General features: G+C 39.2%; 1 protein-coding gene across 1 annotated transcript in view; it reads right to left on the reverse strand.

Moving 5' to 3' along the window:
* tbc1d14 (TBC1 domain family, member 14) overlaps positions 1–27,500 on the reverse strand; it is a 42,838-nt gene that overhangs the window by 13,374 nt on the left and 1,964 nt on the right. The window contains exons 2-6 of the mRNA XM_040141535.1: positions 24,506–25,280; positions 16,863–16,986; positions 2,922–3,046; positions 1,420–1,502; positions 1,018–1,135 (exon numbers count right to left, since the gene is read on the reverse strand). Coding sequence (XP_039997469.1) covers positions 1,018–1,135; positions 1,420–1,502; positions 2,922–3,046; positions 16,863–16,986; positions 24,506–25,280 — 1,225 coding nt within the window. The remainder of the gene's footprint in view (positions 1–1,017; positions 1,136–1,419; positions 1,503–2,921; positions 3,047–16,862; positions 16,987–24,505; positions 25,281–27,500) is intronic.

Raw genomic sequence — 27,500 nt, forward strand, 5'->3', positions numbered from 1 at the left:
GACTGTTACATCACAATAAATGCCAAACAGACATTTAATGATCATTAGATATAAAAAACACAGACAATTAGCATTCCCCAAGTAGGCCTTAAGGTTGTAATATCTTGGTAATCATTTTACACGACTTAATGGCTGACCGGGATATATACTGACCATGCTATACATTTTATGCTCAGGACAACACACTTGCATATATGTTTCATGTATTAAACCAAGGGCCTGGCCATTCTGGGCTAACCATATGCCAACATATACTGTTCCACTGTGGTGCAAGGTTAAAAAGCACAGCAGTATGAAGAGATGTACAGTTATTTACAACAATGTTATAAAGATGATGATGTCCTCATATATTTGCCAAGATTTTATAGTACTAGTCATATGTTTATCAGCTAAATGCATTACACATTAGAGCTGTGGCATCTCGGGTGTAGAGGTCTGTCCATTTCTGGACTGGGTAATGAATAGTTACAATCATTTTTTAATGTCATAGGGATGATTTTTGATTTAAATTTTATACTCTATTGTTTATCTTGTGGTTGGTTTGGAAAGTGGCCGTCTCATACATCCACGCAACACAGAAGTATACTGTAACTTAGCAAACCCAACTGAAAGTAAAAAGACACAGCCCATACAGTGATGGGCTTTATATTTGATTTCTAAGATAACTGCTAAGTAAGTGAGGGCACTTGACTGTATTTAATCTGACATGAAGCGAAAAAACCTGGCTACTTTTCAACTTCTATTGTCCGCAACATTTCCAGTACAAATAATTTGTATATGTGCCAAATAAGGTTAATGTGACAAAGATGATGGGACACCTCTCATTCTTTCATGTGTTCAAAATGTATAACATCAACTTGGTTTGACCAGTGTTTTTACAGAGAAGGGATTTATTGGTACAAAGTTGTTAGGTTTATTTAAAGCAAAGGTTCCAAAGAAAAAATGTGTTTTCTGGGGAAATACTGTGAACATCAGCAAAGTTGTATTTCCAAACTGTGTGAGAGTTGTTGTACTCACATTGTACTCCAGTTAGGTAAGATCTCCTGGTTCCAGGTCTGGGCGGCTGTGCCAATGCTCTCCTCAAGCTTACATCGATCCTCCAGCTGCTTCTTCCTCTTCTGAGCCTCCTTGAACTCTACAGACAGGAGTTTGAGGAGAGGGTGTCAGATACAAAAACAGAAAGAAACTGGAAGAGTAAAGAGGAAACCAGGCTGAAGAAAGACAGAGACAGATAGTCTGTTCAGCCCTGAAATTGCCAAGCTTTAGAGAAAGGTGGGGGAAAAAAATATTGCAGATTTTTCTAATCAGGTTCTCGATACTTTGTTTGTAGCTTTGCTGAATTCAAGTACTCCAGAGATGACCTTACACTATGGAAAAAGATATTGAGTGCACCTTGATTCTTTTGTCAAATGACCTCACCTCTCTTCTTGGCCTGGACCACCATCTCTTCATACTGCTGTTTGTGTTTCTGTGCCTCCTCAGCTGGCTTGGCAGGCAGATTACTGTAACACACATACATGCAAACAAGTAAATGGGTCAGTAGCTATGTGTTCTCAGAGCTTAACTTGCATTATTCATGGCGAGCAAGGTTCTGTGCCATGAAGAGAGGAAAACACGCAGTGGAACAGGACAGGAACCCTTCCCTAACTTTGGTCTAGTAACTTGCTTGTGTTTATGGTGTGAACTCTATACTGTGCTGTAAATGTTACACAGCTGCGTATCATCAGTGATTATACAACGTGTTGAATCCATTTACTTTAGATTTTATCCTAATATTAACTTGCATTAAAATAGCTTTTTTTTCCCCCTTCTATAAATCATTAACAAGAGCACATTGTTGACTTGTCAATCAAAGGGTCTCTCTGCGTCACTCGGCTGATGTGGCGGTAGACACTGCTAGCTGGGCCTTTGAGACTACGTCTTGTTAAAAATATATATCAATATGAGGTTACGCTTGTCGTCCCTTTGGTGAACGAATTCAATAGATGTGTTCCTACTCAATGTGACCCCTTATTTTGGCCTATGATATCTAACTGACCAATCATAGAACACTGTATGAAAGTTCATTTTTGACCTTGGAAACAGCAGTTGACTAAACAATCTCACCTCAAGGTCTATTTATTAGCGGTTCTGGAGCTTAACTTAAAAACTACACTTATTCCATTCTACAAATACAGATAGATGGTGCACTCTAATTCTACTAATTCTAATAAGCCAGTAACACCGAAACCTAGTATAAATATACAGTATATGCACTTTTCTAAATGACTTACCAGTAAAGTGTGACAGTAACAAAGGAATAGATATTGTAGGTCGCATGTAGCAAAAGGCCTGAGCAGCAGCTGAACTCACAGTTTTGATAGTCATGTGTTAGAATAAACTTCCTGGTTTTCACACAGGAAATCTGCCTAAATTACACCATTGTTTAGATTCACCATGTTGCCCTGCAGAAGTGGTGAACAGCAACACTAAAATGAAAGATAAGGCCCAACATGTCTGTTTGTATGTAAGCTAACAAAATGCTAAATGCTAAAAAAAGCAGGGTAATGGAGCCAGGCTGAGGGAAGGTCATTAAACTTTCAGCAGCACTCATTTCAATGTCTGTGAGACATACGGGGGACACAGTGAGAACTGGAACAATGCTGAATGGAGTCTAGTGACCCAGCAGAGGAAGAAGGGCTGATAAAAAAGGAATGACGGGAAGATGGAGAAAGAAAGAAAACAGACATGGCTTTATTTTCTGATAAGCCAACTCCACTGGCAGTGAGTAAGAATGAAAAATGTGGGATAGTCTAAAACCCAAAGATCTAAGGTGGAGTGAGTGGGTGTGTGTGTGTGTGTGTGTGTGTGTGTGTGTGTGTGTGTGTGTGTGTGTGTGTGTGTGTGTGTGTGTGTGTGTGTGTGTGTGTGTGTTTACATACGCAGGTCTGTCCTCCAGTATAAGTGCGGTAGTGGAAAGAGGCTCAAAGTCGAGGTTTTTCCTCACACTCTGCCTGGGAGATGTTGGGTTGCCAGGTCCAGCTCTGCCACTCTTTGTTTCATATTCCTGACAAGAAAAACAGATGATTTAGACAAACGTAAAACTAAATCTGTATGTTAAATTACAATAGTGTTAACAGGGAAACCAACTGGGTTTTGAGGTCAGTTTTATTCCATTTATATTTAGTTTGACATTGCTGGCGTCAATGACATGTACGCGGCATCTATACACACACACACACACACACACACACACACACACACACACACACACAGAGTGAAGGCCAGAATGAGCAAAATTGGTGGATTAGTTTCCATATATTGCATGTCAAAGTACTGTAAGCCAAAAGAACTTGCATGCAGCTCCACAGCAAAAAAACGGAAAATCACCACGATCGTTACAGCTGACAACTAATGCTGCGGCCAGACACATACTGTTAGGATTTAATGAGAAAAAGAAATCAGATGGAAAGGAAGGAGGGCTGGTATATCCACACAGAGTCACACAGAAACACTTAGAAATGACTTGGCAACCTTGTGACAATGATCTTATGGCCTCTGAGCATTTGTCAGCTGGTCTCTAATGAGAGTGTAGTTTCTGGTCCACCACTGAGTGTGTGATACAGGCCTATAGAAAGAGGAGACCATGTGACTGTCAGTCTGTTACAGCTAAGGCCTGAGAGCACTTAACACAAGGCCGACTATCAGCTGACTGACTTACAGTGTGTGTGTGTGTGTGTGTGTGTGTGTGTGTGTGTGTGTGTGTGTGTGTGTGTGTGTGAGTGTGAGAGAGAGAGAGAGAGAGAGAGTGTGTGTGCGCGTGGTAGCAGCTCTGAGCTTAAATCCAGAAATCAGCACTAGGGAGCAGATAGAGCACAAATTGTTCAGGGAACACCTTTAGAGGAGACCATGATGCTACATTGTCTTACTAATTAACTAGGAAGCTACTATAAATAGGGCAAGTGCAATATGAGAACACACACACCCCAATGTATGTCCAAAATGTCCTCCAGTGTGCGTTGAGCTGGTTAATAATGCAGGCTGAGGTCTGCAAGCAATCAGCTTAGTACTGTGCTACCACAGGGACATTTGCTTTAATCAGCACAGACCACAATAAAGGCAGGAAGATCTATTTCTCTGTATGTGTGTGTGTTTGTAAGCAGGACTGTTAGTGATGCAGCCTATGTTATTAATCTGTATTTGTGATGCCGACTGTTGTAACAGAGTTTAGTCTCCATTGGCCCTGAGGGACATATAAAGGTAACTGAATCAGACTGAATTTTTGCTTGTGGAGGAGGCCAAGACATCAAAGAGCCAAATGTAAGAGGGAAAGAAATTAAAAGACACGAAGCTACCATGAATTAAATATAATAGCCATAACCTTTATTTATAGAGCACCTGCCAGAAAGTTAGTCCTTAACAAGATGAGTAAAAATCTCATAAAACAAAAGGAGTGAAAAAGAACAAAGAGGCTACAACCATGCTAGTGGCTTCTTTAGGTTGTACTTAGGAGCTACATGCTAATCTCAGCAAGCTAACATGCTCACAATGACAATATTAACATGTTGATGTTTAGCAGGGAAGGTTGACCATGTTCTCCTAGTTTTAAAGAACAGTTGATTTTGGGAAATATGTTTATTTGCTTTTTGCCAACTTAGATTAGAAGATCGAAACTCTCACATCTGTCCATTAAATATGAAGCAACAGCTAGAAGACAGCTATCTTAGCATAAAAACTGGAAGTAGGGTGGAACAGTTAGTCTGTGTCTGTCCAACGGTAAAAAAAATAAAATCATTATGACAACACCTCTATAGCTCATTATTAAAACAAGTCTCCTTGCAGTTGTATGTTTTTCAATTATGTACTGAATGGAAAAATATGAGAATGGTATTGATGTTTTCATCTAACGCCTTGCAAGACAACAAAAAAGCATATTTCCTAAAATGAACAAGTATTCCTTTAACGTGATAGCATGCTAACATTTGGCACAACACGTAATGCAGCTGAGACTGATGGGTAGGTCATTGGTTCTGCATTGGTTCTCGTAAATGCATTGCAATTTTGACCTGATGATGGTGCTAGATGAAGAGTTTGTACCAAATTTCATGGCAATCCATGATGGTGGACTGACTGACCAACCAATGACCTCGCTATTCCTGAAGCCCTGCTGCCAGTATGTCTAACAATATAAGTGACTGTGCTGGTGTAGAAACAAAAAGAAAAATTATGAAGACAAAAAATATCAAAAACCAAGTACCACTTTCTCCATTGTTTAAGAGTGAGACACATTCAGTTTTAAAAAGAGGACAGAAACACTCCCTTAACTTGATGTGTAAACCAATTAAAATGACCAAATATGCTCTTTACTTCAAGATATAAGTGAGTGAATCATTGCAGTGCTGGATTAGGAGCTAAGAGAATTCAGCTTTAAAGGGGAGAGTAAACATAAAGTATCTACTTTTCTTATCTTGTAAAGACTCAAGAAAGGCCAAGTCAGAAAAAGGTGGCCACATTTCCAAGTCATAGCAGGGAATCACCTTATTTGCACATAGCAAGGAAGCTGCTTGAGTCCAAATAACATCGAAGTATAGTAATATGAGGTTAGAGGAGAGAAGGAAGATGGGAAAGCCTGAGAGGAAGTTGCCAAAAATATCTCTTGAGGTTTGGACATCAAGGGAGAGAAGTTGACACAGAAGACAGGAAGAAATGAGGGCAGTGATGGATGTAGAAAGAATGAGAGGATGACGTTTGAAGCTGGAAGTTAGAGTGCTATTAGAAAACTGTTCCTCCACTGCTGGAGAATGGATGTGATTCATGGGTAAGACTGCGCTGAGCACTGCGTTGAGAGAGCGCTACACAAAGGCTGAGTCACCAGTCTCATGCAAGCACTTTCCCTTACTTTCTTTCATTTGCTGTCTATATCCTCACTTTTATTTGCTCTGCAACTGCCTATCCAGCCCTCACTTCTCTCTTCTCCCTACTTTGACTGCATTATATTTAGGATTATCACCAGGCTGAAGGTTTGGTCCAAATCACACTCCTGGTCCAGATTTCAGAGCCTAATAACAAGGCCTTTTGCTTAACTTTGCCTTGAAAGAAAGTAGTCAAATTTTTTCGAATAGCCCAACATACAATGTCGCAATAGGCTTTATAGCCCACACCACTAACATTTCCTCGCCCAACCCAAGATCTCTAAGGAGACAAGAAAAAAACTCTGCTCTCCTTAAACTGCTATGAGTACAAAAGGAGCTGTAGGAGGGAGCTGGAAATTTAAAGCTGCCACTAATAAAAAAAAATTTTTTTATATATTAACAATGGATCAGGTGATGATGTGTGTAATGTGAAAGGAATTGCTTGTGGTGACAAAGCCAGAAAGAATTTTCAACCAACTCTGCAGTTCTTCTCAGATTAGTTTTTTTTTTTTTTTTAAAAACAGCCTGCAACTTTACTGTTTTGATTGACTCTCACTGCTCTCATCAACGTAATTTACACTAGCAACAGGCAGCTGTAGTGAAAAAGCTCTGATAAACCCACTGCCCTGTCAAGCACCAAATGGCTAAGCATGTAGCAGCTAAAGAGCCAGATGTTTTTCTCAGAAGTTGGTAGTGACCAAAACAGAGCACAAAGAGAGTGAATATTGTACTTAAATCCATTAGTAGGACATAAACATTACTCCAAATTAATACCAATTTTACTCTTTGTCTGCTGGAAGTAAAAATAAGCAACTGCCAACACATTCACCCTATCAACTTGAAAATATGTCAGACTTATGTTTAAAGCTTGTTCCACTGCCCTTAAGTTTAAAAAAAAAAAAAAAAAAAAAAAAAAAAAAATGTTTACTTTTTTCCAGTTTTGACCATAATTTCTATTGGTTATGATACCTACTATACAAGCCTACAGTTCATCCAGGTTATCTAAATCACTTTAGACAACCTGGTAAAAATTGATGTGTGTGAACCTGAAATGTCACTAATAATCCCTTTCTGCATGAGAAAATTGTCTGTGCACACAAATACACATTTAAAGCTTGTAATTAAATTAAGAATTTTGTCCATGCTGTCTACCAAGCTAATCAAATATGATATTTGGCAAAGTCTATCTATCTATCAAAAAATAAAATTTCACAAAAATATGGTATGTCTTGTATAACTGTGTGTCAGTGCTTAAATGAAAAGGTAACATGCATGTGCTGCTTCTCAATTAATCAAAGTTAGTGTGCACCCGAGGGAAGAGCTGCAGGTCAATAAAGGATACCCAGAGCTTCGCACCCTGGGAATTGTTGGATACTGCAGAGAGAGGGAGGGATAGAACAGGAGGGTGGGTTAGACAGATTGGGGGGAGGAGGGGAAGGCAATATGGCATTTGTTCAGCAGCAATGCAGGTACTGCCAACAAGGTTGAAACACAAGACGGGACGTGTGTGACACTCTACTGAGAGGTGTCTATGGACAGGGAAATATGTGTGAATGTGATGTCAGAAAATGTTTGGTGCTAATAGTGAAATGAGTAGTGAGAATATCACAAGTATGCAAGGGTGATAAACAGCCTATACTGATTAGCTAAGTTAAAAGCAATAACACAAGAATGCTGGTGCCACAGCAGGACACCGGAGCAAAATCCAGTAAAGGCCAAACACATTACTGTACATTCCTCTGCCACTCAACAATTAGTTTGACTGGTGAATCATTTCTTAAGCTGACAAGCAGTGATCAGATAGAAGAGAGAAGGAAACCGATTACACTTTACTGCCTTACTGACTCTTCCTCCTGGCTCTCTTAACTATTTCTACTCCACCAAACTTTGCCTTGTACTCTTTGCACTAAAAGCTGTTTTTTTTTTCCATATTTATATCCTGTTAATAATCTCGCAACCCACCGCATATTGTGCCCCAAAAGGAATCCTTGTTTTCATAATATGCATTTGTTACACATTTCAGTCAACCTCTTCTTCCTGTACCAACTCCCTTTCCTTTACTCAAAAATAGTAATATACCATTACCATCCAGTTCTGTGTACCTAAGTCCATATTCTGAGTTTGAAGGGGTCCTGGGTTTCAGTTGGCAAAGTTCTAAAGAAAAACCTAATTTGTGAGACAGGTCACTGGGCAGCATAGCTTCAAATGATACTTAAACAAGTGTCAAAACTAATATCACAGCACTCAATGTATGCCTGTAACAGACATTCTGGCTCCTTAGTGTTTCATGTGACTGAATAAAGTTACACTTTCATGAATGGCTATCTGCAACATAAACCAGAAAATCTGGTTAACAAAACAATGTAAATGAAAACACATTTATGTTAATGCTATGTTATGTTAATGATATGTTATGTATTTCTCTGAGATTCTGAGAAGTTTAAGTAACAGTGGTAAGAAACCCCTCCAGTCCCCTCACAGAAGGGGTCCCCTCACGGTAGCTTTTAGCAGTAGTAGCAACTATATCCCATGATAAGCTGCTGCCAGGGCAACCTGCTTTGTCACACAGGCTTTTAGTAAAGTTCTCCAATTTCCTGCTAGTGATGTAAGAGCTCTCTGGCTGCCTGGCTGCACTGACTGACCGGCTGTCAAGCTGGCTGTTAATGGCCTTCATGCTTTCAAACTATAGACACTAAGAAGCAGCGGTCTGAAAAAGACATCCGGTTGTTTTCTGGTACTGATTTAAAACTCATCAGTTAATAAGTTAATAGGTTGCAAGAGTGCAAAAATTGGGCTTGAAAATACAATACAATTGTTGGTAAAACTGTCCCTCTTTGTTGCTTTGGATTGTTGCTTATGCATCATATCCTCGTGAAAACACCAGTGGCTTTCTTAATAATTTAAGTTGAGTGATGAAAGGCCACAGCATGGTGCTTAGCCTGGTTTCACTGTACAATGCCAAACTGCTCTAAGTCAGAGCTCTTAACTGGAGACTGACTGAGACAAACTCCCAAAAAGCACAGAACAAAGTGAGAATGAGTCAGACTGCTTCTGTATGGTTGGTATTAGGAAGGTGTGTTTAAATAATATGTGAACTTTAAAAAGGGGCACTCCACTGATTTTACATGTGAGGGTCAGCTTACCTGTCTTGATACTACTCAAGACTTCTGTGGCTCTGAAACAGCTTATGGGAAGTGTAGGATGCATTTTTTTTGGAACTTCATCCAAGGGACTCCCCCGGCTTTAAGGAAGTGCAGCACTAAATTTCTAAGAGACTACTTTAACAAGCATTTCATCAGTCTACACAGCTCTATCGTAGTTAGGTGGACGGCATTCATCGATACTTTTGAAATATGGTAGAGTACGATAGCGGTACGCTGTAAACAAGAAAAAAAAAAAAGAAAAAAAAACACATGAAAGAAGAGACATCTCGCCATTCATCTGTACCTATAATAAACAAGCTTTCCATGCTGACAGGTCTGTGCATTTAAAACTCTCTAAACTGGAAGAAGATATCGGGAAGCCGGTCATGGCAAACAGGGGGTAACATGAAATGCCAATTCTGTTCAAGTGAGTCTGAGGTAAGTATGTTTTCTAGCAGTAGCATTACACTAGCTTGCCGGTGTATTTTGTCATTTCATGTTGTATTCTGACTAGTCTGTTTGTAAATGTGGTTCATGGCAGTAGTCACATTGTGGGATTTTGCTACTAAGTTTCTGACATTGTCAGATTTTTGATGCAGCCCACTTTTGGTCATCAAATCTATAAATTTGCTGTTGGTGGAGGTTGTCTCACAGGATCACCATTTCTGATTTTAAACCAAAGATTTCACCATGTTTCTCTCACAACAGTCAACTTTGCCTGGGACAGCCCAAAATGGCACAGTGTAATGGTGCCCTCAAAACATACATCTTACATCTGATATTGTTATTACTGTATTGTCTGATTTCTTTCAGTGTTTTAGAAACGTCACGATCTGAAACAACGCAGTGTTTTTCTATGTATATGTTAACAACTAAATAGCTTGTGGCAGTGAAGAATTAAGTTTAAGTAAGGAACAATCATTAAACACAATGTTCCTTTATTTTGCTGGGCGCATATCCTCTTTAAAATTAAACTCACTGTCGACAAAACCCATTTAACATAGGCCATGTAAATGTGTAAGTCACACTGTAATTACATCTGGTTATTAACAAACCCTGGAAACTACAAATGACACAGATTTAAGATCTGATACAATATTGTCGACATAATTCAATATATCTGAATGAATTTCCAACAATGATTTAATTTGCGTGTAGTATTTTTTGGCACACACCAGCAGACACACTAGCAGTTGAATTAAGAGTTACCGCAGGGGAGCTGAGGAGAAGCACAAGTCTGTTAGTAAGGGTGTACTGATCTGGCAGCTTTGTTGAGACAAAATGCAGAAAATGTACATATCTGAACTAACAGATGGAACTATGAGCACTGGAACCAAATCACTCGGACATAATCCAGTGCTTCTTTTTATCTCGGCATGTTTTACTGGAAAGCAGAAATAAAAGGAGTCCCACTGTCAAATGAGCTCTGTGTCTCTTTAACTGCATCAATGATAGCAGCAGGAGGAAATCCCTTGACACGCTTCAAAAAGCCAAAATAGAACAGTGCTGTTATGCTGCTGCACGTGTTTTTGCTGTACTAAACTGTAGGTTATAGGTCGAGTTACATGCAGTGAAGATGGGTCATCTCCTGGGTGGACATTAGTCAATCAACACATCAAGAAAATCACACGTTTTCATCTTTCTAGTGACCGAGACATCCTGACAATCATCACCCCGCTTCCCTCCAAAGCCACCACGAAGCACAGAGCTACAACAAGCTGAAGAGGCTATTATGTGAAATTTGAGCCATCCTCTTCTTCTTCTGCCACTCTTTCATGCTATGCCTACAGATGCCCTCTGATTCTGCAAGCCAAGGAGACAGTGGGTCACCACGCTCACCCACTTGTCCTCACGGTGCAAATGCTAACTCACCATGAACGCTGCAGTTCCTTTCAGACAGCCAGTCCTCCGGTGGGGGTTCGTTTCCAGAACACTAGCCTTGTGTCATTGCTGCCCCAGAGGGCTCACTCCTGGCAACAGGACACCCAGGAGGTGTAAAAGGAGGACAGAGTCAAGCTGCCGACCGAGGGACACACCCCACATTGGAAAGGATGCGGTAGCAGCATGATACCCCTCTATTTTCCCCCTCTCTCTCCGAGCAGTGACGCTACACTGAGCGGCTCTACATCAGGTCTATCGCTTCTGCTGTGTATGTGTGTGTCAGCAAATCAGCAGTGCCGTGTGTTATTAGTCACCGTCGCTGCGCTGAAGGAGCTCTGCGCTCTGCTGTGCCCTACCAGCCGTTCTATTCAACCCCAGAGTAATGGATCATGTTTCAGCCACTCAGCCCTCTGCTCTCCTAATCCAGTCAGAGCTAAAAGAGCAGCTGCAGCTAGAGTCCCGAAACAAGTTGTATGTCTTGTGCTCTGGGAGATTTGGTTCCCTAGTTTCCCCCCTTATTGAATGATCCTCTCTGTACATAGATGCAGTGGTTGCCTAACAACACACTTTCGTTCTGTACAGCTTTCGCAGGAAGCAAATACTAGTTGTGTATGAGCGAACACTTTAAATGTTTTTATTTATTTTATATACGAGTATTCAGTATTCTTGCAAAGATGAAATTGTCTAGAAAGTTTTCCTCTGTTAAATGTTGGGAAGATATTTTAGTTGGTAATAGCGTTACTGGATTAGCCAAAAACAAACATTTCTGTCTGGTTATTTAATCCATCAATTGTTTCTATAGATTGTTCAAAAAAAAAAAAAGAAAATGCAGTCTTTATATTAGTACTGGTATTGCATTGCATACTTACATATATTGCAACAGAGGATTTGAACCACTCGTAATTTACAGTTCTGTCTTCTGATTTAATTCATGATTTCAGTATGCTGATGCAGTTTATATGATGCTTTATTAGGGCTGTTTCCAGATGTGCAGGTTATGCAACACTAAACGTCCACCTTAATAAGGGGGAAACCAAAATAACGGGGGTCATGCTTCCATTCAAAGCAGAGGTTTTCACCGGTCCAAAATTATGGACCCAACCCAAAACAGACTGTGGAAAACCTACCCAAACATGCAGAAATTAATTTTCAAAAAGACAAGAGACCTGATCCGATGGAGACCCGAGAATAGCCAGACCCAATCCAAATAGATCTTGAGATAATTAGACCCGATCCAAAATGGCCTGAACAGAGAGCGAACACAAACAACAGCAGCAGCATGATGCCCTATCAATTAATTTGATCAGTTAATAAAAAGCTGCAACGGAAGAGAGTGGAATGAAAGTTAAGTCATAGAAACTAAAATAATTTGTTTATGCGCTTCCAAGACAAATTGAAATAACTAACTGAAAGTCCCATTCCCGCTTCCTGTACCAACAATAGAACATTAAAGCCAACTGGATGATAGACAGACACAATACAGTTTTCTAACCTATTAAATATCTGTGAATGAAATTCAAAAAAACTGTCATTCAATAGTATAAATCTTGTAGGCTACTGATTTTGCTAAAATAAGTTGGCTTCAATTCCCTCATCAGAACAAAGCCGAGCTGTGAAGTTTACAGTGCTCATAAAAGTAAAACGAGATTCGATTAGACTGAGCAGAACCTGAGTCGGCTCTCAGTTCCTCAGAACCAAGTGTACCCATGAAGACCTCTAATACAAAGGAATTCATATGCTATTACCCTAAAAGTCACCAAATCTCTATCTAGGTTAAGGAGCACTGAAGCTGTTCTGGAGGCTCATACCGGATCAACACCTTACTAAGACACATAGTAAGGTGTAAGACACTTGATTTTCCTTTCATCTGTCACCAATCTGTATGTGGTAAATATTTAACTTTTGTTAAAAAAACCTCGGATATCTTGATTATGATGACATTTGCTCGATTTATTGTCGAAAACATTAGCTATTAGAAGATTCAACCCAAATTACACATACTGTAACTATCTGTGTTGGCTCTCAAAATCCTTCACTTATATAAGTCTAGAGGAGGTTTAAATGACTATACACTCGAATTAAAACTCCCACTGGGAAAACTGTCCAATTTTATTTCAGCTTCACCCCCACATCCCAGTAACTCAGAATTGTCTGGGCCAGCAGACAATGTGATTTAGATGCTCAGCAGGTTACAGAACAATCCATTTCTTCCGTAGGCAGCAATTCACCAGACATTGTACTGAGGGCTCCAGATAAAGAAGAGCGTCCCCAGACTTAAAGCAATGCAAAGTGGTGTAAATTAGAACATAAAATTTGATTCACAGCATTGCTCTCAAAGGACAAAAACTGCTGGTGGAAATAGCACACTGTGTATGCCTTTGCAGCTTAACAATAACCTAGGCAAATAAGCATTTCTCACTCACACTCACAGTTTACTGACCCCGCCTTAGAACAACATCGTCAGTGGCAACACAAAAGCTTGAAAGCCTATCCTTGTTAAACAAATGATGAGGTCCAATATAAGGTTACAACCACAGATGAGATTGGAATAATGATATTAAGCACATAAGGCTGAGCATAGTGAGAGTGTGCGTGACTTTGCGTGTGCACTTGTTTAAGAGACATCATTTCAATCCTGGGATTCTACTTTCAAACCAATACAAGAAGACAGTCAACATTTGTTTACAAATACAAATGTTTGAATAACATTTTCTCATGCTGCCTTTTTTTATTTTAATTTACATTTTTGCAGTTTTGATGAAGCTACTTTGATACAGTTACTATTGGAGCTACAAGCTGCTTTACTTTGGTAGCTTGGTTACGCTACAGCAGAATTACTCTTTGTTTTAAGTAGGAAGCTTATCTACAAGCTACTCAGAAAAGGTAGCTAACTACACTGAAGCTATTTGACAACAAGAACCATCTAATGTTAATAAGTAATATAATAAACAAATGGTCTCATTATGTTGTGGTGTATTATATTACAATTATTTCTGGGATTTTTTTCGTCAAGACAAATAAAATGTATCAGTGTTGCGTTGGGTAGTGCTGTGCTGCCACAGAGTAGCAAAATAGGTAGTTCCTGGAAAGCTTGTGAAGCTAGCTAAGGGATTTCTACAAAAAGTACATGACTTTATAAATAGCTACATGACTTTTAAAAAGGGTACATGATTTTGAATAGTTAAGCTACCAGAGCATTTCCAGGAAATGTAGTTAAACTAGCAGTATCACTGCATGTACCATCACTACAAGTAGCATCACGGCATGTAGCATCGCTACTTGCTTCATTTAGCATTGCTACCCTAGTCTGACTCATCTTCCTAAGTGTTTATTGTAAAGTAGTTCAACCATCTTTCTTCCAAAAATCAATTTTGTTTTAAGAAACATGCTACCAAGAAAGTATTACAGCTTTAACTTCGGTTAAAAAGCTTGTGTATGTACAGATGGGTGACAAATTAAAGGAAAAACCAACAAAGTTTCTTACTAAGGTGTTGGGCCACCATATCCTGACACCGCAGCTTCAAAGCACCATTGTATTGAACCTACAAGTCTCTTGAAGTTTACTGGAGGGATGGAACACCATTTTTCCAAAAGATATTCCCTCACTAGGTGTTTCGATGATTCTGATGAACCATTCAGTGACCCCTCGCATCTTTTGTGGAGGCATCTGCATTTGCTATGTTTCTCCAACTCATTTATTCAGGTTTTGCCTTTGTCACCAATCTGTATATTGTCATTTCTCACGTGCTACCAAAGCCATGACTGTGTATACTCCCTGTGTACATTCATTTTTCAGATCAAACATTAGCCAGATGAATATTCAGACAAAAAACACATTGAGTGGCAATTTGCTTTTAGGTATGTAGCTTTCTAAAAAGAGCTGTAGAACCTAAATGTCACCGACGGCGTGTTGTTACTTGAAGCATTTTGCTCCTGGTTTCAATAACACAACCGATTATACACAGTTATAATATGTTCTTAATATTTTAGACCTCTTTTAAAGTCCTGGTCCACAGAGATTACATAACAGAGTCTTAGCCATCAGTTGTTCCATTATCTGTCCTGAGAAAAAGTCATAATGTTTGTATACTTATTGGTCTTTATTGTCCCATGGTACAATGATAAGCTCTGCTAAAAGGCATTATTGCATCAGAAGCTGGTTGCTCATCTATTTGATCTTTGAACAACAGGTGTTCTGCAGAACAAGCTACTGCAGCACCATTTCAGTGGATTTTTGAAACGATTGTTAAAGTCTGAATATAACTTAATTCCAATATGGGGTTTCAGAAAGTAAAATTTAACACTTAAATTCAGTTTGAAACTATCAGGCACTTACATTAATACTAAATAAATTCCAAAACACAAAACAAAAGATGGAAAACAAGCCTAAAACAAGACACTAGTAACCATAATAAAGTTATACAAAGACAGCTGTATTTAATAAAATAGACTTAATGTATTATCTAAAAGCAGTCCATTTAAGTTCCAGCCTGAATCACAGAGCTAACACAGCTGTTTACAATTCTGTCAAACGACTGTTGTAGTGTGTGTCTGGTAGCTGTACATTTTGCCTGACCAGGAAGTCACACGACCGACTGCAGCAACCTAAACCACAGCTGACAGGCTATGCCAACGCCAGATAAACATAGTTCATATGACACATGTGGGGGGCTTGTTTTCAGGGATAGCTCGCCTACAGTGTCCCTGAACCAACGTTAGAGTCGGGTGGGAGCAGTAAACGCGAATCAAAAAAGTACGGCCCTTATTAGAATATACTTAAGTGGAATTTTAAGTACTTTTATATATGGGGAAACTAATAAAAAGTTTACTGTTGGATTGTCTTTCTATATCTTTAAACACCTAATAGTGTTATTTTGTACTAATTCATGATGACATACTAAAAAATACTAAGACACCCAATAAACAAAAAATCCAGACACTCATCCCATTTCGTTATCAGTCCATTAAAGTACTTTCTCAGGTTGGAAAAAGCATTTTTTTTCTTTATATACAGTTAGAGGGGATCAGCTGTTTAGAAGAGACAACACCCCTCAGTTCACAGTCAGGAAGGCCATGTGATAGGTAGGTATATATAATATAATATATATTATATAATATATAATATAAATACACATATACGAATACATATATATGTATACACACACACACACACACATATACAGTATATACTGAGTGGTGTATATGCCTCAGAAGTTTTCTAGACTCATTGAAAAAAGATTTTACAAACAAATAGACCTCACATTTCTGCATGAAACGTCGACTGGTCAAGTATAACTGTCGTATCAGAAAGATGTGGTAGAGTATGTCTGAATTTTGCCGCTGGATTTAAAAAAAATAAATAAATAAATAAAAAATAAGTGGTATAAGACTTATCATTTATTATCAATTTGGCACTGTCTGCTGCAAAAGTGCATGAAGCAAACACTGAGACCATTATAGTATGTCAATTTATTCTACTTCATGTGTAAGAATATTATCAGTCTTAACTTCCTCAGCTGAGCTTGTATTATTATCTTATAATAATGCATTCTTATCTGTTATGTTTCAATGAGATGATGAGATTTTTGCTTGGTCGGTAGAGTGTTAGTATATTTCTGTGCTTCTATGTATGCATTTGTTTTTTCCCTTCTTTTTAATGCAATAAGTAATAGTTACTAATAACTAACATCTGATCAAAAAAAAAACAAAAAAAAAACAGTACAGGGTAGAGGAGAAATCTGACCAGCCACTTGTAGCAACTGTATGGTGTGAAACCCAGTCATCTCATGTTTTGCCCAATTTCTTCCACTTACCTGGTGTTTTGTGTTTAAGTAAATGTAGTCAATCATGTAGCATTTAAGAGGGGCTCTTTGTCAGGTGACCAATCCAACTCTGTGATCGCCAAAAAAAAAAAAAAAAAAAAAAAAAAAAAAAATCAATATTCTACCTTTTGTATTTTCTTAGGATCCTTGATGGGGCTTTCCCGTGGGGGGACTTTCCCAAACAGCTTCCACCCTGGGTCCCTCTGCTCCACTGGCCGACTGTCTTTCACCCTCCTAGCAAACAGGCTCCTGAGAGAGAGGCCGGATAGAGTTAGTTGGGAGGACAAATAAATTTGGTTATTATAACACAGAGCAAAAAGTGGAGCACAACTTATGACAGTCTTCACTGGGTCACCGTTGGGGTCCCCAGAGCTGCATAAATGTCTGTGTTCTTCTTACTACTGAGATAAGCTCATAAAGGGAATCTGTCGATTTAAGAACAAAGCCATACAGGCCACCCAGATAGAAACAAAAAAGGAACCAAAAGTCTGAGACCACATTCTCATTAAAGTTAATGGGAAAGTGGTCTCAGACTTTTGGACCCCACTGTATGTGACATCATGTAAGCGGGCAGGCTGGTTATGGTCATAGAACTAATAAAACTAGACACTACCACTGGAAGTGCAATAATCCACCAATTATGGCTGCTTAAAGCCTGAGAACAAAGTAATCTTTGCTGCTTTCATTGAAGGATCCACGTCAAATCACCAATAGACTACCTGCTCTGCATTCAAAAGAAAACTCACCTGAGTGCTCAACCGGAAGAGAGAGCAACCTGCATGCTGTGTTTAGTTTCCATCCACCTGATGTTTAAATACTACATGTAAGGCTGCCTAAAAGTCCTTCTCTTTTCAGCTGGGTTCACAGAGCTGTTAGTTGGGGCTTTAATTAAAAGCCTGAATAGGGCCTAGCTGTGAAAAGAAGTGAATAAACTGGTCAAATAAAAAGCCTCTTCTGACCAGGCAGAGTAAAGTGCTGTAACATCAAAGAGTCCATATAGTGCTGTTTGTCTAAGATGAATCTAATCAAGGGCAATTCACCGTGGCAACTGCCTAATGTAATGATTTTGACTCATCAATCAATACAAAATATTTTTTTATATTTAAATCTATAACCCTTTACGCGGAATAAGTTGTGCCGACATCACTTGGACTTAACACAGTGGACAGGAGAGTGGAAAGGAGGTCTTAATATTAAAGTCGTTTCAGTTGGATCAATCTGACCTTTGAGCCACTGACTGCTGCACAGCGTGACCCAAGCCCTCTGGGTAGCCTCCAGGGTAGTGATGATACGAAACATGCTGGTAGACACTGAGCAGATACAGCTACAGGCTGGAGGCTTCGTTCCTTTATAGCTGACTGTGTCTGCTGCAGGCTAATGTGTTTGTTGTGGAGACAGCTGTCATCAAGACATATGGCCTTCTGTTGTGCTCACAGAAAAATCATTGAAATCTAATTTCTCGAGATCAATCCAGTTAACCATATCATGACTATACTTCCTGCTGTGAATTTGGAGTCAAGGCTAAAGCAATCCGATTTTGACAAAATGTTAGAAAATTAAGCATTGGCCTAAGGAAGGTGTCATAAATGAATATGATAGCTACTGAATGGTTCAGAATTCTGCACATTTCAATAAATACTTTTAACAAAGTTTCACCATGGATGACCAGACGTATAGCAGCTGTGTTTGACTGCAAATCATCACTGTCTTCTGGTCAGTGCTGCATGATGAAGCCATCAATCAAACCCTAACACTCATCCAGAACTATCTGCTCCAATCTCACAGGAAAAGCGCCAGGCTGTGTGACCACTTTGGCGAATGGGCTGCACTGCAATAGCAGAAAGACTTGCAATCATACTGTATACAACCATTACAAAACCAATGGTTATAAAACACTAGAGAAAATTGTGCTGAATGGTACAACCCTTGTAAACAGGTTTGCAACTATGGAAAATGGCCCAAAACAAATGCTGCTACTTGCATTAACAGCCGACCGGGTGTTTTATGGCAAAAAGTAGACATATGTATCTATAGCAGATGTCTTTTATACAATCTATTATTAGGAGTATAAAATAGTCTAGTTGTATGTGTGCAAAGTTTTGACCATGAGAAGCTGATTAAGCAATGGCTGACAAGAGTCCTTTCCAGGGTGACTGGTCAAAGTCAAACATTCTAATCAGCTGTTCGCAGCCTGCTACGATAGCTCATGAAACTAACCACAGGTCCTTACCCTTTTGATTTGGTATAATTTCAGTTTCCCAACCTAAAAACAAAATGACAACAACCTGGTGTTTTCTGTTTCCAAACCATTTCATAAGATATTAGTGACAATTCATGCTTATCAAGGACCAAATCTATTTTTTTCTCTTTTGGTGAATACCTGTGGTCTTTTTCATGCTCAATGAAAATGAAGGCAGGTGAGCCTGTATGCCTTCTTTAACATTATTTACTCTCTATTCCAAGTGCCTCAATCTTGCTTCCCTCATCTTAGCATGTTTCACGTCACTCCCTTATATTTTCCACTCTACTTATGAGTGATACTGATAACGTGAGCAGCGGAAGGTATTTCCTCATTCTTTGACAGAGAGAAGTGTTTAAACAAGAAGTTCAATGACAACACAGCTGTTAAATACTAACATCTAAGTTGTGCTCTTACAGAATGTAAGCACAGTGAAACATGCAGTGACTGTGTTCTATTAGTGGCATTCAAGCTTATGTTACTTCAGCCCAGAGGAAACACTGAATGGAAAACAAGCAGCCATGTTTCTAACAATTTCTCTTTTCTTAGAAAGATAACAGAAAAATGCTCGAAGACATGAGGCGTCAGACACTTGTAGAGCAACATTTTACACTCACGTGCAGAGCTGCTAAAGGAAGCTGTCATTTGATTACAGCAGAAAGTATTCAAAGTCACCAAACTCCACTAGGAGAAAACAAAAAGAAAGGAAACCTCAGCTTTTAGCTGACAAGGAAGCCATGGGAGAGTGAAAAACACTGAAATCCTAAGAGGTGATATTATAGAGGAGTTTGACCATTAACAACTAGTGAACTGTGTCGATTAAAACTTAGCAAACTCCATGCTGTACAACAAAAAAAGGTGCAAATTTGTAACCTTTAGCAGCATTGGATCGATAATTGACTTAAGAAAAACCTCATATCATCCCACAACAAAGCACAATGGGTCTAACCAAGGGTGGAAAAAGTAAACTGTAACCAGGCTTTGAACTATGGGGAGTGGTGAACTTGAGTAGCCCCGTGAGCCACCATAAAACAATGCTGCACAGATCAAAGTGCAGTTTGCCACCTTAAAAAAACAAATCCTGACTTAAAGTCTCTGAATATTTTATACATCTAATGTTTCTGAGCAGTTCAACAGAACATCATTTTTTTCAGTTTGTTCCTGCCACCAAAAAATGTCCACAAAGCAGAAGCATTATTTGCATTCAATGTTTCAGCTGAATGGCTGCGGTTATGGTCGAGTGCTTAAGTGGAACAACCAGAAAAATTCAAAAGGACTGGCAGAGGTGTTTGTTTGTATGTTGAATTCAAGCTGGGGCTTTGCCCTGTACTAGTTTGTGGTAAAATCTCCTAAGAATATTTGGATTTTACAAAATTTGTGTTCAGTCTTGATGTGTGCAAAATAAGGTGATAAGGTGTGCCAATCGTTCATATGCTTCACCAGACAATGAGAAAACCTGGCACAGAAATCCCAAACAAGCTTGTGCAAGAAGAAGGAAAGCAGAGTACACTGTGTTTTTCCCATCACAAAAGACATGAGTGAGCAAGATGTGTAGCTGCCCCAAGCATTCTTTTATAACCATCAACCAAGTAGACACTAAATAAGGAACAGTGTCTATTTAGTGCACAAGAAATACGCTGTTTAGCACAAAAGCTACGGTATTCAACTGCTGACTAAATCTCTGTTGTTTGCTTGCAAAAAATAAATAAATTAAAAATTACAAAATTACAAAAAAATAATAAATTCTTGGGCAGGAAACAAAAATGTACTGTGTACAGGCTACATTGGCTAAGGAATGTCAACCATGAAAAACTTATGTTCAGTCCAAAAGCAAATTATGTTTCTGTTACTCTACCTGTCGATGTACAGAAGAAGCGATGGGGCTGCCATCCTGCTCTGGAACCACAAAACACAATGAAACTCCCCCAAAAAACCCCAGAGAATGAAGCACCCAGTGGTTGAGCTTTCAAAGAAGTTACGAGTAAACAAAGGAGAGCAAAAACTCCTAATGAAATCAAAGCTCTCCTTCAGTCTAGATTCAGGCCCATAGCTTCAATAGTTTGTGACAGAGAGTGTAAAAAGTCCAACACAGCCACTATGCCACAGCCACAGTTAAGACTGTGAAGAAACTGCTGCTCCTCAGAGTCCCTGCCTCCTCAGTGAGAGGCCTGACTTAACAAATGGGAGGGCAGAAATGGGAGGAATGGGGTGTGAGGAGCAGCAATCTGAAGGGCACTGAGGGAATGAGTAACTTCTCCATGTGACGGTGGAGGGATAAAAGAGATAGATAACTGGACAGACTGGTAAAGGGAGGGGATCACAGGAGCTACTGCCACTTAACACGTGATGTTCCACACTGAATCTAACTGATTTATTTAATCAAAAATCACTTACAGTAAGCAATAGTTTGTGTCTGTCTGAACAACCAAGAACATTTTTACACAGGTTTACTGCATAAGGATGACAAATTTGAAGAAAATCAGTCACTCCTTCACATGACCCTTCACCAACCCCCCCAAAGTTACCTGAAAACTGTAATCAAATATTCATTAATCATTACATATTACTCATTGAAAAAGTAATTACATTACTAATTAATCAGAAGCAAAAGCAATTTTGTTACATCACTAATTACTTTATTTTCATTACTCAGCCATCAAAAGGTGTCTTTAAACAACTCTAAATCCTCCACATCCAAACTGCATCTTTTGTATTTCACACGTGTAGAAATACAAAACAAGACATTGCAGTTTAACCAGCAGGCAGCCTTACAACTTGGACGGATTTACTGACCACCACACAGCTAACTTTGCCTTGGTGACAGCACACAGCTCTCCAAAAGTCCCAATCTAAGCTTGCGTGGTCACACAACCTCCAACTCTAAACAAAACTGACTGACTCCTGAATGCAGACATACCTGTGGCTACAGTTAGCAAGCCAGCTCTTACCACATTTTGCATTTTTCCTCTTTCAGTAAAGGTTAACCATCCCACAAATCAAGCCCCTGCACCAAGCTAACAAGTCCCGGACAATGCTGTGGACTGAATACAGAGTGACCAAACTAATATGAACCACCATATAACTCTAAAATAGCTAAACAAGCCAGCCAAATGTCAAAGTAATGTAGTGTTACTGGGATCAGTAAATGTAACTGCTAAAAATCAAATTGTAATCCTTTACAGTACTCGTTATTGAAAAAAGTAATCACATTACTGTAACATGTTACTAAGAAAAGGCTTTACTTCCCAATGCTGGTGATAACACAATTTTTGTACAAAAATTGTATTCACAGTGGAACATGCTAGTAGCTCTGTTAGGTGGTTCTTAGGCACAGCAATGCTAACGTCAAAATACTAAAATACTCAAATTGACAGTGCTAACAGGTATAATGTTTACCATGTTCTTAGTTTAGCATGTTAGTACACTAACATTTGCTAATTAGCACTTAAAACAGAGCACAGCTGAGACTGATGTGAGTATTTTGTCATAAACCAAACTATTGTACGAAGTCAAATTTTGACCTGCTAATGGCACTAAAAGAAAATTCACATGATCACCTAAGTCATTAGCATTCATCCTCAAAGTACCATGAATGTCTGTTCCAAATTTCATGACATTCCATCCAATAGTTCTTTCAGTTTGGACCAAAGTATTGGACTGACTGACCAACACTGCCATCCATAGAGCCATGCTGCTAGTGGCTAAAGAACTAACAGATCAGTCTAAAGGTTATGCTTTATTGACCTGTTCACATTTTATTAATTGCTAGGTCAACGTCATTATCAATTACTGTATCATTATCAGCCTCAACTAATACACAATTATTGGTCATTATTATTATACTCTGCAATAATCCTGCAATGATTACCGAGTGTTTTTTTGTTTTTTTTTTAAACAAGTTATTACCCACGTCAGTAAAGTTAATCACATTTTTTAATTACAAGTTTTAAAGCACTCTGTAGGTCTTAAAATCTTGAAGAAAACCTTGAGCCTTGTCCAATCACACACACCCACACACGCACACACAAACATGTCATAAAACACAGCAGGTGTCAGGTTACAGCTGATAAAAGAATTTTCTACGAGTAGCATGATCCAAAAACAAAAAATAAAAGTTTGACTGGGTGCTGTAAAATCCCCTTCCCGGTTCATTCAAGGAAAATTCAGGGTCTCAACAGAAAGTGTAATGTGGCAATCCAGTGAGTGGAAATGAAAAGCCAGCTTGATGATTTTTTAAATAACTACATGGGAGCAGGACTAGTGAGTGGGAAATCAACCTTTGTTCAAAGGACGTCAAACTAATTTTGCTGAATCTTTGGTACCATTTCGACGTACTGCGGTAATATAAACTCATCATCAGTCATTGTCATTCAATCATCAGCGCAGCCAGATCACTACTTTATATAAAATAATACTAGGAGAAAACTCTTTGTGGGTAAGTGGGTAAGTGCTGATAAAAGATCTTGTAGCAACTCATAAGTCATTTTGGCTTTGTTTGATCAACATCAACAGGCTGACAAATGACCTGGTAGTTTACTACTCTGAGTTGACCAAACATGTAAATGACATGTATATTGTAATATGCAAAATATGTGATAAAAAACACTGACTAATGATACCTTACAGAGTATCTAAGAATGATTTTCCTTCCATGGCACTAATCTGGCTAAAATAAGTGAAAGAAGTAAAATAGCAAACTATTAAATGCATTTAATAACAGGGCATATGTTCTGGCCCTACCAAGCACCACACCCCCAATCATGCACACACACAATTGGGGAAGTAACACTTTCAACATGGCAGTATTCTCTTTACAGAGATACTGCCTGGTTCCCTAGAATTATGCAGTCTCCCTCTCGGCCAATCAGTAACTTCTGAGCAAAATCTGTAGTGCTGCTTTGTTTTCTTGAAGAAAATTCCTCAGCTAAGACGGGGATAGTGGGATCTGGGGAATTGGGACATGATAGGCAACCCCTGATGTGTAAATTCCAAACTGTTTCTCTTTGAAAGCATAAATTACCTTAGTTTCATCAACCAGGCTTTATGTGTGTTCATGTGTTGGTCTATTGTCATTAATCTGTTTGTTCTTAATTTGGGACAAGCTCTTGGCAGAAAGCCAGTTCAATGTAGTGGTACTGCAGCAAGAATGTGCAGTCTTAAAGCTAAACTTTACAAATGCTGCGCCCATGTTAAATTGAGGAGAGGGTCATGTTCTGGGTCAGCTGTAATGAGCAATAGTTGTGGGAGGGGACAGGATGTCTTGGCTAAGCAGGTTTGTAGTAATGCCTTCTTCTGTAAGGCTGCAATGAGGCCTACAACAAAGAGTCTAAAGTAGAGTAGTAGAGTTAAGCTTGCTCAGTGCTAGCTTGAGTTTCTGGATAAATGCAGGTATAGCAGTTGTCTGTGTGTCTCTCTCTCTATATATATATATAGAGATAGATAGAACAAACTAAACAACCATCAAAATACCCCTTTAAAAATATGACATATCATTTAAAGACAGATATTCTTCGCCATATCTGAACTTACCTGTTGAATAAGCTTGCTAGAGGTCCCAGTTTCTTTTGCCTGCCATCTTCTTCCTGCTGCATGACACCTGACCGCAAATACGGTCGTACAGGACTCCATAAGTCTCTGGGGTTTCCCGGAGACGATGACAACGTCACATCTGAGAAGTGAGCGGTGCCACTGTCGTCTGACTCTAAGGTGACAATGGCACTGGAATCAGATGTGACAGTGAAATCCAAGATGTCCTCATTGGAGACTGATAGCTCAGTGCTCATGCTGGACACGCTGCACACAGAGATGTCATCGCTGCGGTTTAAGGTTCCGCTCCCGACACCCATTCCCATGGTGGCTGATAATCTGAGGGCAGGGCTGAAGAGACGGATGGAGTCGTACCCACTGCGGGGGAAGGTGGAGGATTTGCGGACGATCTTGTCATCAGAGGGATCATCATCCAAAGGTAAAGTGGCGGGAGGATTGTTACTGGCATTCAGGATGAGGCCTGTGTCGCTTGGACGTTGGTGGCTGTGGAGGATGGGCTCTGGAGGGTTGATCTCCAGAGTGGGGATACCTGAGTCCTGGGAAGTCAAGCTGTGGCTGTCCTGGTCCAGGTCTGAGTAGCTTTTCTGGGGGCTGCTGTAGTAGATGGGAGTACTGGAGCAGGATGGCTTGTAACTGGGCAGGACGGGCTCACTTGTGCTGGCTTCATGGCAGTAGTGGTTGGTATGATCGTGGAGGTCAGAGGCCGTCGGGTCTTTGACTATAGAGCCATTCTCCACTATGGCTTCTCCAGACACACCTTAAAGAGAATATAAGACTCGGTTGGTTTGATTTTAACAATTGCTACCAGCCACAACAACGGAGCTGGTAATGTTGTCATCCTCAGTGTCAGTCAATCAGGACAGATTTTGTTACCATGATAGCGTCACGATGATTGAGGATATGCACGACACTTTACAGGTGTGTAGTTGAGATCAAAATGAAGGCCGAGTTTGGGCACGGTGCAACCCATGAGTACTGAGTACTCTTTTTTTTTTTTTTTTAACCATAATATAATCAACTAAAAGAAGGAAAAGTTATATTACCGTGAAAATTGAACCTGATGATAAATGAACATATTCTAGTGGTGTTTATGTGTGACCTAAGCACAAAGGGTGTCCAACCTTTTTACCCATTAGGGCCCATAGAAAAAGGACTGATCTGCCAAAGGAGATCGCTCTGCCTACCGCAATATTGTTTTTCAAAACCAAAAAAAAAGAATCACTAGATGGTACCTTTTATGTATTATGTTTTTTAAGTCCACAGTAACAACATTGCTGCCATCAGTACCACTGATTGACAGTTGGTGGCGGTAATTCACAAAGAAATGTAGCAAAGCACCCATGAATTCAAGGAAGAAGAAAGCAGCTGGCTTTTTAAACATAATTGTAAACCATGCAGCCTTTTGGTGAGAAATACTGAACATAAATGTAACTTTACATTTTTTACACTCTTTACTCTATAGGGTACCTTTAATTCTTAATCTATCTAATCTATGTATTTAGCTGTATCTGACTGTGTTTTATGCCATTTACTGTTTGTGTTTTTCTCCTGCTAAATAGTTCTTTTAACCAGTCTCATATTTACTTTGAAGCACATTGAAACGCTTTTAATATGTGCTATATACACTATACAATACAACTACACAATAAATTAATTAATTGCACCACAGAAAATTGATCTACAACAATTGTGATGATTGATTAGTTGTTATAGAGTCATTAATGAACCAAAAATGAGAAAAATTTGCCAGAAGTTTCTTGTCAAATGTGAGGATTTTTCCGCTTTTTCTGTTTTCTAAATCTAAAATTAATATTGCTGGCTTTGAGTCTATCAGTAATCAGACAAAACAGGTAATCTGAAGACGTCCCCTTGGGCTCTGGCGCATTGTAATTAAAAATAATTACAAACCATGCAGAGCAGGATCAGGGAGCTCACCATCTGGTAATTAGTTTGTGGTGGTTTAAGTAATGGCTGATCTGTTTGGTAATACTGTCTGCACCACATAAGCGCAACAAAAAGGTGGCACCTGCATTATTACATTATATTAAGGGCTCTCCTGAGTTACATTTTAGAATTAAACCCTTCATTTTTTCAATTTATCTTTTGCTTATTTAGTGCATATGCTAAAGTAAATTTATGCTTAATGAAGTCACAACAAACTAATTAGAATTACTAGGTGTGACATACACAATGCAGAGAAAGTGGAGAAAAGGTGGGGTTTAACAGGGGGCCATAGCTCATTTTTGCCCCAGTGAGACAGTGTGTCTGCCCGGATTGTGATTCTCAATTTTCTGACATCATATATACTACACAATCAGTCAAACAAATCTACAAATTGACAATAGTAGTCGCAGGAAATATATTATTATTAAAAGGTTTCTTCCAATTGATCAGGGCATTATCTACATGGGTGTGGGAGCCTTGAGAGGTGAAAATTAATCCCACAGTAACCAGCCTGGTAACTGGAGTCTAAACTGTATTGTGAACAGGGCCCCAGCAGGGCTACATCATGCTTTAACACCAGCTGGGAAGCAAAGCTAAAGCTAGTGTGTCTAAGCTCTCAAGCTACATTAATTAAGCTCCCAACTCTCAGGGTGAGAGACATTCCTACCCCTTCTGTTACACACTTGGGTTACACACTCAAACATTACAGTAAAGCTGTAGTTGCACATAGAGGTGTTCTTTTTTTTAAACAAAACAAGAAGAAATAAGGGCTTCTATCACACACACACACACACACACACAGGCCTTTTTTTTTTATAAAGAACCTCAGTGGAGTTTGCCATAACTATAGTTTATTCATGCACTGCTCTGGGATGTTGTTTCCACACAAACAAAAAATATCTAGAGAACTGGATATAGTTTATTTTTGTAATTTCAAGAAGATGAGTTCAAGCTTTCTACAAGCACAACTCACACTGTCACTGACTTATTCTAGTGAATGTAAGTCAACGCCACTGTTACATTTTCCTCACAA

This window comes from Xiphias gladius, chromosome 12 (genome assembly GCF_016859285.1).
Source record: "Xiphias gladius isolate SHS-SW01 ecotype Sanya breed wild chromosome 12, ASM1685928v1, whole genome shotgun sequence".
NCBI classification, from domain to species: domain Eukaryota; kingdom Metazoa; phylum Chordata; class Actinopteri; order Istiophoriformes; family Xiphiidae; genus Xiphias; species Xiphias gladius.